Consider the following 15,998-nt stretch of genomic DNA (forward strand, 5'->3'; position numbering starts at 1 on the left):
CATGATACATGTTCACTACCATCACATGATGTCAAAACAAGGATGTACACATGCATATATACAGATTATACATGTTGGTGATTTTTCTTCTTTGGACTTTTCCCTTTCTCCTTTCCCATAAAAAGCCATACTTGAAACATGAAAACCTCTCTTTTTTTTTTATTGAGCATCTGTGCATACCCTCTTTTTGTCTGTCATTGTTAATCTTATTACTCATTTATTTGGATTACACACACACACACACACACACACACACACATACATATGTACACATATACACATATATACAAAAACACACACACATGCATGTAACAAGCTTATCCCAGTTTCCATCTAACAAGGCTATAGTAAAAGACATTTGGCCCAAAGTGCCAAGCAGTGAGACTGAACCTGGAACCAAATGATTGGGAAAGAAGCTTCTTAACCATACTACCACATTTTCACTTATGCAGTGTATATATAATATACAAATATATATATATTATATTTATATAAGGGCATTACTACAGAATAATGCCACACTATGGATCAAAATAGTATGATTCAAATTCACTGGTACTCTTGAGCTTCAAGTGTGATTATACCAGCAGCTTTGAAGCCCCACCGTAGTATCTTCTGCTCAACTTCTCATATATATATATAAAAATTCAAGTTCACCTTTGGAGAAGGGTGGGATCCACCTATTAGTGATTGTATGGGATCAATGCTACCATTTGTTGACTTTGCGTTTTGCCATTGAGATGGTTGTGTTGGAGATGGATCTGTCACAGGTGTCTTTGGAGTATAGCGATGTTTGCATTCAAGGCAATTTCTTACTGTAGCAGTGCATACTAGAAAGAGAAGAAAAACAAAGTATTATTACACGATACAAGCAGAGTTCAAATTCTCTTTTTCTTAAGTCTTAACTTCTTAGGCATCTAAGCAAAAATTCCAGTCCTTTGTTAATTATGCAGAAAATACCTAAAAATGAAAAGACAGCAAGCTGGCAGAAACGTTAGTATGCTGGGCGAAATGCTTAGTGGTATTATCGTCTGTCTTTATGTTCTGAGTTCAAATTCTTCCGAGGTCAACTTTGCCTTTCATCCTTTCAGGGTCGATAAATTAAGTACCAGTTGCATACTGGGGTTGATCTAATCAACTGGCACCCCTCCCACAAAATTTCAGGCCTTGTGCCTAGAGTAGAAAAGAATACCTAAAAATGAATTTGTTTGTTGCAATGCTTAGTGTCTTTTCTTGTGGCCAGATTATTGTGAAAATTGGAAGTATTGCAGAAAAGACTGTTTTGTTAAATGTAAATAGTTATTCTGTCATCATCATCGTCATTATTTTAACATCCACTTTTCCACCATTGCATAGGTCAGGTAGAATTTACAGAGGTGAGCTTTCTATGACTGTATGACCTTCCTGTTACCTACAATCAGATCTGCTTTGAATCAAGATAATTTTTCCCCATGGCCAGACACATTTTCACAGTATTTGGGAAATGAATGACACAATTGTATAACAATAATACTTATTTACAACTTTCAACCAATGTCAAGACAGGGAGACACACATACACACACACTTCTTTCAGTTCCAGTCTACCAAATCCAATCATAAATCATTGGTTAGCCTGAGACTATAATAATGACACTTGTCCAAGGTGTCATGCAATGGGACGGAAACCCAAAATAAGTATTTAAGAAGCAAATTTCTTAATAACACAACTACATCTCTGCCTTCTTTATAAATGTGAAACGTTTATTGCCAATAAAACGTCTGATAATGCAAATCACAAGGGTAGAAATGTCTCTAACTGCAGAGAGAAGGGAAAATAGAGAAGAGGTGCAGACTTACCCAAACGTAAACACTGTCTTAAAATTCCACCAGGTGGCATGTTTTTCTCTTGTTCCAGTTCAGAGAAGTTTGTGGAGCTAGTGAAAACGACAATGTCGGTCATATTCATAATTCTTTGTAGAATGGAAACAGCCTGCTCGATACTTAAGCCTTGGTTTGGTTCAAGAATATCCAGTTCTCCCTAGAAATATAAATTACATAGTTAAAAATAAAAGCAAAAAACAATCAATACAAATTTATACAAGCTGTTATTTTTTTAAATGTAAATGATAGACCCTAAAAATGGATTTGTTAATCAAATGTTTACAGTATCTTTTCTTGTGATCAGATTATTGTAAACTTTTGCAATATTGCAAAAAAAAAAAAAACTTAGTTTTTTTTTTGCTTGTTTGTTTTAATGTAAATAGCCATTTATGCCTAAAATAATGTATTGTACAAAATTTCATGTGATGGAATGGGGCAGCCAAAGGCAGATATGAGAGAGTGTTCAGAAGAAAGGGGCAGCCAATGGACAAGAGGTAAGGAATAATGCTGAGAATGTAAGAAGGATGACAAAAGAAATCGGTTCCAAGGAGAAGGATAATTTATAGCACAGATCATTATCATCATCATCATTTGTCCACTTCTCTACATTTGCAGGGGTTGGATTGAATTTATTGAGGCAGATTTTCAACAGTCAGTTTGCCCTTCCTGTCACCTATCTTTACCTTTCTCTAAGCATGTTAATATAACTGCATGGCTAGACATGTTTTCACAAAATAGTGGAAATGAATGACACTGCTTCTATGACACTTATACAACTATCATGCAATGTCAAGACAAGGAGACACAATTATACACACATGTATACATACATATCATCATCATCATCATTTAATGTTCATATTCCAGGCCAGCATGGGTTGAATGGTTTGATAGGGTCCAACTAGCCAGAGGGCTGCAATATCTGCTTTCACAAAGTTTACATGGCTGGATGCCATTCCTAATGTCACTTAAAAGAGTGTACTGAAGACTATTTACATGGTGCCAGCACTAGTAAGCTTACCAAGTAAGTTGCAAAACAAGACCCCTTGATAAAGTAAGGTGCAGAAACGAAGGAGGTAGCATTATGCCAAATGTTGAGAGGTTAAAACATGATGGGGGGACAGAAATAGGTATCTTGCTATAGTAGAGATGCATGGCTACTGCAGGAAGAAAGGATGACGGTAGCGAGGAGTCAGGATGTACTCTCAGAGTACAAGAAGATGGATAAAGAGAGAGTAGGGACAGAGAATCAAAGATGGCTGGGTGGACAGGTAGGTTGTATATATGTATATATATATATATATATATATATATATATATATATATATATACTTATAAATTGAGGATATAATCATTAAAATGATTATATCAGTGGCTAGCATATAAAAACAATGACCATATCGGTAAAATCAATTTTTAAGAATATAATTATATACTTAAAATTTAATATATTTATACACACACATACACACACGTGCATATGCATGTGTATACGTGTATGTGCATGTGTGTTTGTGTGTATGTATGTGTGTATGCATGTCTGCACATGTGTGTGTGTGTGTGTGTGTGTGTGTGTTTGCCATATTTGTTGCACTTAAAAAACAGATATAGAGACAAAATAGCAAAAGAAAAAGAAAAATCATTTTGACATACATTTGGTGAAGTTGCTGCTGCTAAGAGAGGCAAAAGTCCTCCACATGACATTATCAGGTTATCAGCAAGTTGTGAGATCATGTGTGTCACATTTACTATATATATGTGGTTCTCTCCAGAGTTGACAAAATCAACGACAGCTCGTGTGCTATGGCTGAAATAAACAACATACAATAAGTTGGTTAATTCTCTTCTCTATATGTCTTTCCAGTTCTACATGAATGTGTATGTGAGAGGAAAAGGGAGAGAGAGAATGAGAGAGTATGAGAGAGAGAGTATGAGAGAGAGAGTATGAGAGAGAGAGAGAGAGAGAGAGATGTGTGTACCCTTATGCAATGGCTGCAAATAAGCATTTTGTTTATTTCCAGTCTTCCATAAAAAAATGTTTGGTTATAAGGAAATATTACCTTGCTTAGAAGCAGATGAACATTGATGACAGGAGAATATCAGGCCATAAAAAATCTGCCTCAACAGATTCTGTGTCACTTATTCAAGCATGGAAAGTGAACATTAAAATGATGACAATGATGAGTCTTTGATGTTACATAGGAGTGAAAGGCCTGGATGTTAACAGGGAAGTATTGGGTCATCCCATAGATAATGCAGTTTTTTTATACTTCTTTTATTTTTCAAAATTAAGATAAACAAAGTTCTTTTTTAATCTAAAATATACTCTCCATTTTTTACAATGCTCTTCCATCTATCTGGTAGACTTGCAAGGCCCCTCTTCCAAAATTCACTTGTCCATGATGAAAATTACTCCTCCAGTACTGTTCTGACCTCGTCTACAGAATTTATATTTTTTCTATCCAAATGATTATGAAGACTGCAAAATAAATGATAATCAGATGGGGCAATGTCCAGTGAATATGGTGGCTGGGGCATCATTTCCCATTCAAACTGCTCTAGCTTTTGGAATGTTGTCCTTGTTGTATGTGGTCAAGCATTATTCTGATGGAAGAACACCTTTTGTTTTGAAATCAAAGATGGTTGTTTTCCTTCTAGCGCTGACTTAAGCCACTCAAGCTGCTCTCAGAATATCTCCTTTGTTATCATTTGGTTTGGGTTTAAAACTTCAAAGTAGACTAAAACTTTCATATCCCATCAAACAGATAACAACACCTTACGTGGGTGAAGACCTTCTTTAGCCTGGGATGCTAATGTTTCTCCTTTCACTACTCACTATCTTTTAATTTGACATTTACAGAGAACCCATTTCTCATCACTAGTCAACATTTGGTCCAAAAAAGGTTCATTTGTGAGATGTGTCAGCAAAGAAGAGCACACATTCATTCTCTGTGTGCAATTAGACCTGGAATGTTTATGAGAAACCTATTGACCCAATTTACTAACTTTTCCATGCAGGTGTCGATGAATAGCTGAGTGACCAAATCCAAGCTTCTCTGCTACTTCCTCAATAGTTACGATGGGATTTTGTTCCACCATGTTAGGCAGGACATCCTTGTCAAGCTCTACAGATCTTCCAGGACGAGGCTTGTCTTCTAGGCTGTAGTTTCCGGATCAGAATTTCTGGAATTACCATTGATACTGGCTTATGCCTATTGTCCAATCCCCAAATACTGCATTAATATTCCTTGCGCTTTCCAATGCACTGTTGCGTTTAATGAAATTATAAAGCAAAATATGCTGAATATGCTCCTTTGTCACTCCCATTACAGCTTTGAAAAAGTAACTATTAAAATTGAACTGCACTCTTCAAACCTTGCACTAAGAATAAGTGCAAGGTAAAATTACAACCTGCTTTTATAGGAAGTTGATGCAGGTAGTTTATCCCGTCCCCTCCAACTTTTAGTTCATGCAATTAAAAAAACTGCATTATTTATGGGATGACTCAATATATTTACAATGACAGCAAGATGTTTAAGAGCACAAATCGTCCATAATGCAGCATGAAAATTAAGGGCCATTACTAAACACACGCTGACCCCAACTAAATGTAAATTGAGTTATGTGTTAAAATATCCAATTTCACAAATGTCATCATCATCATCACTGTCTATTTTTCTATGTATGTATGGATCAAATAGAGTTTATTGAGGCAGATTTTCTTCAGCTGCATGCCCTTCTTGTTATCAATACTCATCTATTTCCAAATAAGGTAATATTTTCACATGGCCAGATATTCTGGTCCAACAGAATACTGGAAATAAATGACACTGCTTATGTGTTAGGTGCAGGCATGACAGAGCGGTAAGAAGTTTGCTTCTCAACCACATAGTTGTGGGTTCGGTCCCACTGTGTGGTGCTCTGGGCAAGTGCCTTCTACTATCACATATAACTAGTAAGTGGGTTTGGTGAAAGGACACTGAAAGAAGCTCATCATCATCACCATCACCACCCATATTCTTTGCTAACATGAGCTGGATGATTCAACAGAAACTATGATGGTGGACTACATTAAGCTCCAATGTCTACTTCCTACAACAGGTTGCCCTTCATGATGCTAATTATTTTGTATTGAGTGCTTTTTAATGTGGCACTGGCACAGAGAGATCACCTACTAACTTACAAAGTGCCATCCCACATGGGGTGATGTAGTATTGAGGGATATGGTTTTATACCAAGTGCTGAGAAGCTAATGTATGATAGTGGTACAAGTGTCAATAGAGGAAATACATGGTAGTAGAGATGAAGTGTTAGGATACAAGGAGGGGAGTACAGAGTACAAAAGAGAAAAGGTACAGAGTCAGGAAACCAGCAGTAGTGAGATCACTAAGTACTTGCAAATCTAGAGATGCTTCTGAGTGGAATATAATATTGGTTTCAAATTTTGATGCAAAGCCAGCAATTTTAGAGAAGGGCATAAGTCGATTAAATCAATGCTAGTGTTCAGTTGGTACTTATTTCTTTCAACCTTGAAAGGACGAAAGGTGAAGTTGACTTTGGTGGAATTTGAACTCAGAATGTAAAGATGAACGAAATACTGCTAAGTATTTTGCCTAGCACAGTAACAACTCTGCCAATTCACCACCTTTAAGGAGAGTATATTGGAAGAGGTGAAAGTATGATAGAAGGACAGGTAAAAGGTATATTGCTGAAGAGGAGATACATGGTTTCCCAGAGAGAGACAGACAGACAGACAGAGAGAAAGAGAGAGAGACAGAGAGAGAGACAGAGAGAGAGAGACAGAGAGAGAGAGACAGACAGAGAGAAAGAGAGAGAGACAGAAAGACAGAGAGAAAGATAGAGAGACAGACAGACAGAGAGAAAGAGAGAGAGACAGACAGACAGAGAAAGAGAGAGAGATATGGCTTTGGTGTGACATTGAGGTACAAAGTGAATATAAGTGCAAATAGGGATAAAGAAATCGAAACAATGGATGAGTAAATGCAAGTGTACTAAGGCCCCTTCAAAGTAGTGCCTGGGTATAGCCATAATCCTTTGACTGAAACAAGTAAAACATAAATGTTAAAAGATGAAGAGTAAATTTAATAGCACCATACCTTTTCCAGACTTGAATGTCGGTCTCAATAGAAAATAAAAGATCAGAGAGCAGTTTCTGATGTAAGTAGGACCATCGGAATTCAGGAATTCTGAAAGGTGGTGCTCTTGGTCCAGGGCTGAAGAGGTGTCGACTTCCAGTTGTTCCATGGCTACTTCTCCGGGATGACCCAGATGAAGTGGTACGAGGTTTAGCTCCTGAGGGTAAACTACTGTCTGTTGGATAGTCTTGATTATCATTGAGTTCATCGATGGGATAAGATGTTGTTGTAGCTGTTGCGGGCATTGATGCTGTTGTTGTAGCTGGTAATTTAGTAGATTTTACATCTGAAGTACTAGAAGAAGATTCTGATAAGGCCATAGGATATAAATGTTTATTTTCTTTATCATTTGGTTGGATTTCACTGTCAGGATGTTGTGCGGTGGTGTTGGTTATTTCTTCAGGGGCTGAGGTACTATCAGCATCAATATTATAAACAGGTTTGCTGGTATCTTCTTCAGCAACTGTTACATTCCCTGCCTCGTATTTAGCATCCGCATCACCGGTGTGATAGATAATTCGGCCATCATCCGTCGGGTACTGATATACCATGCGTCCATCTTCCGTCTGGTAAATCATTTCACCAGTTTCAGTGTGATTTAAATAAATCATTTCACCATCTCGAGTGAAATAACCTGTTGGTCCGGCTTGAGTTTCATACCCAAGTCCAGGTGGATAAACACCTTGATCTTCTCCACATACATACGGAACTGAATCTTTGCCTTCATCATAACCAGCACCCTCGTTAATAGCCATGCTTTCTATATTCCCTTCACCCTGTGCAGGTGAATCTCCAACCTCAACAATTTCATTCTGGTCATCTTGAAAATCTTTACTTTCATCAGTTTCTTGTGTGTCTTTATCTTTGTCATTACTCTTGTCAACCTCACCACTGTTTACTTCATGTTGTTTGACATCCAACTCAGATGAAGTTTCTGTATCACTCTTGCTTTCAGATACAGTTTTTGAACTGACAGGCTCGTCACCTCGCCCGTCATTACAATTAGCATCTTTTTCATTCTTATCACTGGCATCTTTTTCATTCTTATCACTGGCATCTTTTTCATTCTTATCACTGACATCTTGCTCATTCTTGTTACATTCATCTTCCGATGACACTTTTTCATTCGTTTTAACCTCATCATCGATATCTTCTTTAGCTTCATTACTAGCTGTTTTATGACTTTCTTCTTTTTCTTCTTCTTCTTCAGTTTTTGTGACTTTTTCACTGTCTTCTCCCTGTATTTCATCAGCACTTGCGCTTCCATCTGCTCTTTCACTTCTCGTTTCTTCTTCTTCCACTTCTTTCTCTTCTTTGTCATCTCCTTCTCCTTTAATTTTGTCGTCTCCTTCATCTTGTCCCTCTCCAGTCTCGACCACATCTTTGTGCTCTTTAATTATTTCATCTCCTTCTCCTTCACATGATTCCTTCTTCGAAGCAACAACACCATCATCAACATCATCATCCACATCATCAGTACTCTTTTCATAAGCTTCTTTTTCCTTCCCATCCTCTTCAACACTTAGTTCCTTTACACCATCACCCAGTTCACCTATCTTTTCACTTTCTTTCTCTCCTTTTACATTAATGTCATCACCAACATCATCATCACCATCTTGCTTATCTTTTAATTCTTGCCCATCAGTTTCCTCTTTGTCTTTTTCAGTTTCAATACCATCATCTTCTGCTTTCTCTTTACCAGAATCTCCAGCCAATTGCTGGTCTCTGCCATCATTTTTATTATCATCCGATTCCAGATAAACATCATTTTTCACTGTATTAATTATTTCTTTGATGCTTTTAAATTCCTCATATTTTTTGGATTCATCAACCTCTTTCTCGAGTTGATTACTTTTATAATCTTCATATTTTGGTTCATCTACATCTTTCATGTGTTCATTTTCTTGGTGCTTTTTCTCCCCAGAATCAACACCCTCAATGAATTCCTTCACAGGAGATTCTGTCTGATTTTCTGTTATCTCAGCATTGTTTGTCTCTTTATCTTTGTCACATTTTTCTGATACATCCAACTCAGCTTCACCTTTCTCAACACTTTCCCTTCGTTTATCAGGAAATTTACCGATTTTTGCTTTCTGGTCAAATTCCAAAGATTTCATAGGTTCTTGGTCAGGTTTTGCAGGAATTTCAGATATTTTCACCGAACACTGTGGCACAGACTCATAATTCTCTGCGGCATCCGAAATGCCAGAGATGGTGCTAATTGGATGTTGTTTTCGTTCGTGTGGGTCAACTATGTTTTCAACTCTCTGGCGTTCGTATTGTTGATACATTTTTGACATGTGCAATCTGAAGTCTTCATAAGCAACCTAAAAAAAGAAAACCAGAAAAGAAAGCCTGTAATTACCTTATCAACATTTTAACAACTTTTCGACGCTAGTATAGGTCTGAAGAGAGTACATTGGGAGTTATTATTATGGCAAGATGTCCTTCCCCTTGCTAACCTACACTAAGAAAAGAAATACCCTCCTAGTTCACTGAGAAAAAGGCAAACTAGACATGCTTTACAAGGAGAACTGGAAACAAATCACCCTATTTAAGGAGCTTTTTGCTTACAAAGATTGCACATGTCAAGAGATGCCAAGAAGACCAGCTATCTTAGCAATAATATTGACAGGAAATCATTGTTTACAAACCAGTGAGCACGAGAGAAAAATGTGAACATATGCACACATGCATACATTTTATTTTATATCATCATCGTTTAACGTCCGCTTTCCATGCTAGCATGGGTTGGACGATGTGACTGAGGACTGGTGAACCAGATGGCTGCACCAGGCTCCAATCTGATTTGGCAGAGTTTCTACAGCTGGGTGCCCTTCCTAACGCCAACCACTCCGAGAGTGTAGTGGGTGCTTTTACGTGCCACCAGCACGAAGGCCAGTCAGGAAGTACTGGCAACGGCCACGCTCAAAATGGTGTATTTTACGTGCCACCTGCACACATACATATATATTTATATATACATATATATATATAGGTGCAGGAGTGGCTGTGTGGTAAGTAGCTTGCTTACCAACCACATGGTCCTGGGTTCAGTCCCACTGCGTGGCACCTTGGGCAAGTGTCTTCTACTATAGCCTCGGGCTGACCAAAGCCTTGTGAGTGGATTTGGCAGATGGAAACTGAAAGAAGCCCGTCATATATATGTATATATATATATATATATATATGTATGTGTGTGTATATGTTTGTGTGTCTGTGTTTGTCCCCCCAACATCACTTGACAACTGATGCTGGTGTGTTTACGTAGCCATCACTTAGCAGTTCAGCAAAAGATACCGATAGAATAAGTACTAGGCTTACAAAGAATAGGTCTTAGGGTCGATTTGCTCGACTAAAGGTGATGCTCCAGCATGGCTGCAGTCAAATGACTGAAACAAGTAAAAGAGAAAAGAGTAAAAGAGTGTATATGTGTATATGCCAGTGGCACGTAAAAGCACCCACTACACTCTTGGAGTGGTTGGCGTTAGGAAGGGCACCCAGCTGTAGAAATTCTGCCAGATCAGATTGGAGCCTGGTGTAGCCATCTGGTTTGCCAGTCCTCAGTCAAATCGTCCAACCCATGCTAGCATGGAAAGTGGACGTTAAATGATGATGATGATGATGATATTTATAGGTGACATGCACGGTCATTCCCGGGAAAGCGGGCTTATCCCTTGGTTCCATTCTCATAATTGTTTCGCTAATACAGTAACAACAATACAAAGTATGTAGCCCTTAAAATGGTTTTTGTGTATTCATTGAGAATACTGAACTGTCTTACAAAGGATCTTGTTTTTAGGAATTCCCAATAAGTTATGAATACCCAAACTGTGAGGTCAGTTACGTAATAACATGAAATTAATTACCCTATAGTAAGAATTCAAATAAAGTAGCCCTGAAAAGGGCTTTAATATGTTCCCAGAGTATATAGAACATAGGAGGAAATACTAATAAGGTATGTATACTAAAATCGTGAAACGTTACGTAACAACAGGCTAATCAGATATGAGATAATAACAATTCAAAGTAATTAACTGTGAAAAAAGCTTTTGTGCATTCCCAGAGAATATTACCCTCAGCAGAGCTAGAGTTGGTATATTCATGAATAAGTCACTAACCGAAATAAGTGGATCTAGGAGAATACTGTTAACATGTTTAAGCCTTGTACTGGATAAATTGAGAAAATAACTAAAATAGTTCAAGTACTAAGAAATAAGTATATTCGATTTCATTTTTACCAAATAATTTACAAAGGAGGGAATGGGTTATTTCCCTTGGAAGCTTAAAATAATTACGCCCGCCATTCAACTGCACCCAAATGTTATTCCTCCCGCTGTTTACCTCAACATTTTTTCGAAATCAATTTATACTTAAAACCTCCCCAGATACATAAGCAATGTGCATGTGAAGTTTAAGAAAAATTGGTCAAGCCGTTTTGGAGCAAAATGAGGACATACCGATACACACAGAGACATTTTCAGTTTTAATAAGATATATATATATATTTACATACATGTGTATACATACACACAAACACATACATATACAAGAATGGCTATGGCAATTACGTTGTCTCTGATACAGTCCCACTGTGTAACACCATAGGCAAGTGTTTTCTACTATAGTCCCAGGAGATCCAAAACCTTGTGAGTGGATTTAGTAGACAAAAAAAATGAAAGAACCCCATTGTAAACACATATACCCATACATACATACTTGTGTGTGTGTGTGTGTGTGTGCGCGCCTTGATATTGTGTGAAGTTTATAAATGAATATAATCATCATACAAGTGAGGTTGTTTGGTTCCAGTCTTCCATGAAAAGCGTGTCTGACCATGAGGAAATATTACTTTCTTTGGAAACAAGCGAGGGTTTATGACAGGAAGGGCATCAGGCTATAGAATAAACTGCCTCAACAAATTCTGTCAGACCCATGCAAGCCTGGAAAAATGGATGTTTAACTGATGGTGACTGGCAAACACATATATATATGATGGATTTCATTCAGTTTCCATTTAGCAAATCCATTCACCAGGCTTCAATCAGCCCAGGGTTATAGTAGAAAATACTTGCCCAAGGTGCCACACAATGGGACTGAACTGAGAACCATGTGGTTGAGAAACAAACTTCTTGGTTTTAGGCTGTACCTATAACCATACCTGTGCCTATATTTTGGCCTGAAAACTAAAGCTCTATTTTTCATGATTATCTATGTTCCTTACAGCAACTACAAAATACAGTTAGTTGTGATTTGCATCAGTATATCTGTTATTAACTGCATGGGTGCTTTATCAATAGCAAAAACAGACTTGAATTCAAGCATGAAAATAATATAAATAAAAATAAAAAAATCCTACCTTTGAATGTAATATTGCAAGGGTGTCCACCCAGACACGCCACCCACCATATTCAAATTTTATAGCATGGTGCAGAAGCATTCGGAAGAGTGACATGACCATGTCTGTGATCTTTTGTTCATCGAGATTCCTTGGGTAGATGTATGCCATACTGAAAAGCCATTCTTGCCAAACAGACATCTGAAGAAGTGTTCTGTAAAAAAAAAATTTTTTTTTTTAAATATTTCATGATCACTGTTTTACCTGTGCTGGCTAGGAAATTTGCATGTAATAGCTCAAACTCCAAATTTTCAATTTATGGAACCACAGATACCAGAAGGTCATCCCATATTCAAATGTACAAGAACATGTTAAATATCATTGTACAAGCATATATTTTACTCAATACTACTTCATGCAACTATAATTAATTGCAGCCAGCTTCCATTCGTTGTCCCTAATCTTTCTTTATCCACCTTCTTGTATTTTGAGGGTGTACTTTGATACTTCATTTTCACCATGCTTTCTTCCATCCTGTTTGGGTAGCCATATATTTCCTTCGTGGAGGTGCAATGGCCCAGTGGTTAGGGCAGCAGACTCGCGGTCATAGGATCGCGGTTTCGATTCCCAGACCGGGCGTTGTGAGTGTTTATTGAGCTAAAACACCTAAAGCTCCATGAGGCTCCAGCAGGGGATGGTGGCGAACCCTGCTGTACTCTTTCACCATAACTTTCTCTCAATCTTTCTTCCTGTTTCTGTTGTGCCTGTAATTCAAAGGGTCAGCCTTGTCACACACTGTGTCACGCTGAATATCCCCGAGAATTATGTTAAGGGTACATGTGTCCGTGGAGTGCTCAGCCACTTGCGTGTTAATTTCACGAGCAGGCTGTTCCATTGATCGGATCAACTGGAACCCTCGACGTCGTAAGCGACGGAGTGCCAACCATTTTAAAACAGGAAGTTTGTACCATAGAACCAGGTGGTTTGATATCAAAAGGGTTATTTTCCTATATTTCTGTTGAAATACACTACCCTTTTGAAGAATTTAATCAGTGGATGTTTAAACGATGAATTTTATCTTAACTTCAAATAACTCTGTAGTTTTGCTGCCCATAATGTGTAACACACATACATAAAAATGACAAACTGAAAATTACAAACCTTCTGTTTTCTTTGTTGTTATTACACATAATGGTCAAATCTGACAGGAACATTTTCTTCACTTCCATTAGTTCGGCAGAATGCTTTGACTGTCGAATCATTGTAGCAACGACTTTGAGAATTGCTGCAAGATAAAAAGAAAAAGGAAACATAACTTCAGACTTTTTAACACTCAAATTCCTGTACAGCTTTCACTTTGTAGAGTTCATAAAGTTTACTTCCCAAACCACAAGGTTTCAGCTTTTGGCCCATTGTGTGGCAACTTTGAGAAATGTCTCCTGCTAAAGACTTGGACTAATCAAAGTTTTGTGAGTGGATTTGGTAGATGTAAACTGAAAGAAGCCTACTTCACACACACACACACACGCACACACATCACTGTATCACCTAGACTATCAGATGTTATAAACTGCAGCGTGGTATAATTCAAAAGCTAAAATAATGCAAGAAAGCACATTGTGACCAACAGTGTGTGTGTGTGTGTGTGTGTGTCACCTTGTCTTGACATTATGTGATAGCTGTAAATGATTGTCACTGTCATGAAATACCTAGCCAAAGATAAACCTCTGTACCTGGCTTTTGTTAACATGGAGAAAGCCTTTCACAAGGTCTCCCGATCCCTTATCCGGTGGTCAATGAGGAAACTAGGGATAGATGAATGGTTAGTGAGAGCTGTGCGAGCCATGTACTGGGACGCTGTCAGTAAGGTGAGGGTTGGAAACGAGTACAGTAATGAATTCCGGGTAGAGGTAGGGGTCCACCAAGGTTCAGTCCTCAGCCCCCTCCTATTTATCATAGTCCTCCAGGCAATAGCAGAGGAATTCAAGACAGGATGCCCTTGGGAGCTCCTCTATGCTGATGACTTTGCCCTATTTGCTGAGTCACTATCACAACAAGAGGACAAGTTTCAGGTGTGGAAGCAAGGATTAGAATCAAAGGGCCTTAGAGTCAACCTAGCTAAAACCAAAGTCTTAATAAGTAGGAAGGCAGACAAATCACAAATCCCTTCAGGTAGATGGCCCTGCTTGATCTGTAGAAAATGTGTAGGTAGAAACTCCATAAGATGTACCCAGTGTAAGCTATGGACACATAAGAGGTGCAGCAATATCAAAGGAAGGCTAACTAGGAAGATAGTTTTTGTATGTGGCAGATGCTCAGGAGCAACAAACACTGAAAATATGCAGAAAACAACTTCTGCCACATTCCAGGGAGAAAAACTAGAAGTAGTTGATAGTTTCTGTTACCTAGGTGACCAAGACAGTAGCTGGGGTGGGTGCACTGAAAGTGTAGCTGCTAGAATAAGAATAGCCTGGGCAAAGTTCAGAGAGCTCTTACCTCTGCTGGTGACAAAGGCCTCTCACTCAGAGAAAAAGGTAGACTGTATGACGCATGTGTTTGAACAGTCATGCTATATGGCAGTGAAACATGGGCCATGACTGCTGAGGACATGCGTAAGCTTGCAAGGAACAAAACCAGAATGCTCCGCTGGATGTGTAATGTCAGTGTGCATACTTGACAGAGTGTAAGTACCTTGAGAGAAAATTTGGACCTAAGAAGCATCAGATGTGGTGTGCAGAAGAGACGACTGCGTTGGTATGGTCAGACCTAGGAAAATTTGGGATGAGGTGGTGAAGCACAACCTTCGAACATTAGGCCTCACCGAGGCAATGACTAGTGACCGAGACCTTTGGAAATATGCTGTGCTTGAGAAGACCCAGCAAACCAAGTGTGACCATAACCCGTGGCCTATGCCAGTAGTGTAACCAGCTCACTTATGCATACCTTTCCTTCATTAGACACTAAACTCTGCTTGCGAAGACCTGTTGAGGCAAGTGAAATCGAAATCAAATTCGATGACTGGCATCCATGCTAGTGGAGCGCTAACAGCAGCATCCGAGCGTGATCGTTGCCAGAGCAGCTGACTGGCTTCCATGCCGGTGGCACGTAAAAAACACCATTTGAGCGTGATCATTACCAGCATCGCCTCACTGGCACTTGTGCCGGTGGCACGTGAAAAATATTCAAGTGAGGTTGTTACCAGTGCCACTGGACTGGCTCCTGTGCAGGTGGCATGTAAAAAGCACCATTTAAGCATGGCCATTGCCAGTACTGCCTGACTGGCCCTCATGTCGGTGGCACGTAAAAGCACCCACTACACTCTCGGAGTGTTGGCGTTAGGAAGGGCATCCAGCTGCAGAAACTCTGCCAGATCAGATTGGAGCCTGGTGCAGCCTTCTGGCTTGCCAGTCCTCAGTCAAATCGTCCAACCCATGCCAGCATGGAAAGCAGATGTTAAACGATGATGATGATACAAGCAGTGTCATTCATTTCCAAAATTCTGCTGCTGGTGATAACATCAGTGCACATATGTTTATATAACGCACACAGATCTTTCAGTTTCTGTCTTTGAAATTTACTTAAAAGGCTTTGGTCAGCCAGGAGTATAGTAGCAGACTCTAGCCAAGGTATCACATAGTGGA

The 15,998-nt window shown here is 38.8% G+C and overlaps 1 protein-coding gene across 10 annotated transcripts in view; it reads right to left on the reverse strand.

The window, feature by feature from the left end:
* LOC106873692 (lipopolysaccharide-responsive and beige-like anchor protein) overlaps positions 1-15,998 on the reverse strand; it is a 479,623-nt gene that overhangs the window by 395,221 nt on the left and 68,404 nt on the right. For all 10 annotated transcript variants that reach the window (XM_089365208.1, XM_089365209.1, XM_089365204.1 and 7 more), the window contains exons 22-27: positions 13,519-13,642; positions 12,379-12,571; positions 6,981-9,346; positions 3,517-3,670; positions 1,840-2,020; positions 658-830 (exon numbers count right to left, since the gene is read on the reverse strand). In XM_089365208.1, coding sequence (XP_089221334.1) covers positions 658-830; positions 1,840-2,020; positions 3,517-3,670; positions 6,981-9,346; positions 12,379-12,571; positions 13,519-13,642 — 3,191 coding nt within the window. The remainder of the gene's footprint in view (positions 1-657; positions 831-1,839; positions 2,021-3,516; positions 3,671-6,980; positions 9,347-12,378; positions 12,572-13,518; positions 13,643-15,998) is intronic.

Source organism: Octopus bimaculoides, chromosome Z, assembly GCF_046866305.1.
Source record: "Octopus bimaculoides isolate indiv1 chromosome Z, ASM4686630v1, whole genome shotgun sequence".
Taxonomy (NCBI): Eukaryota; Metazoa; Mollusca; class Cephalopoda; order Octopoda; family Octopodidae; genus Octopus; species Octopus bimaculoides.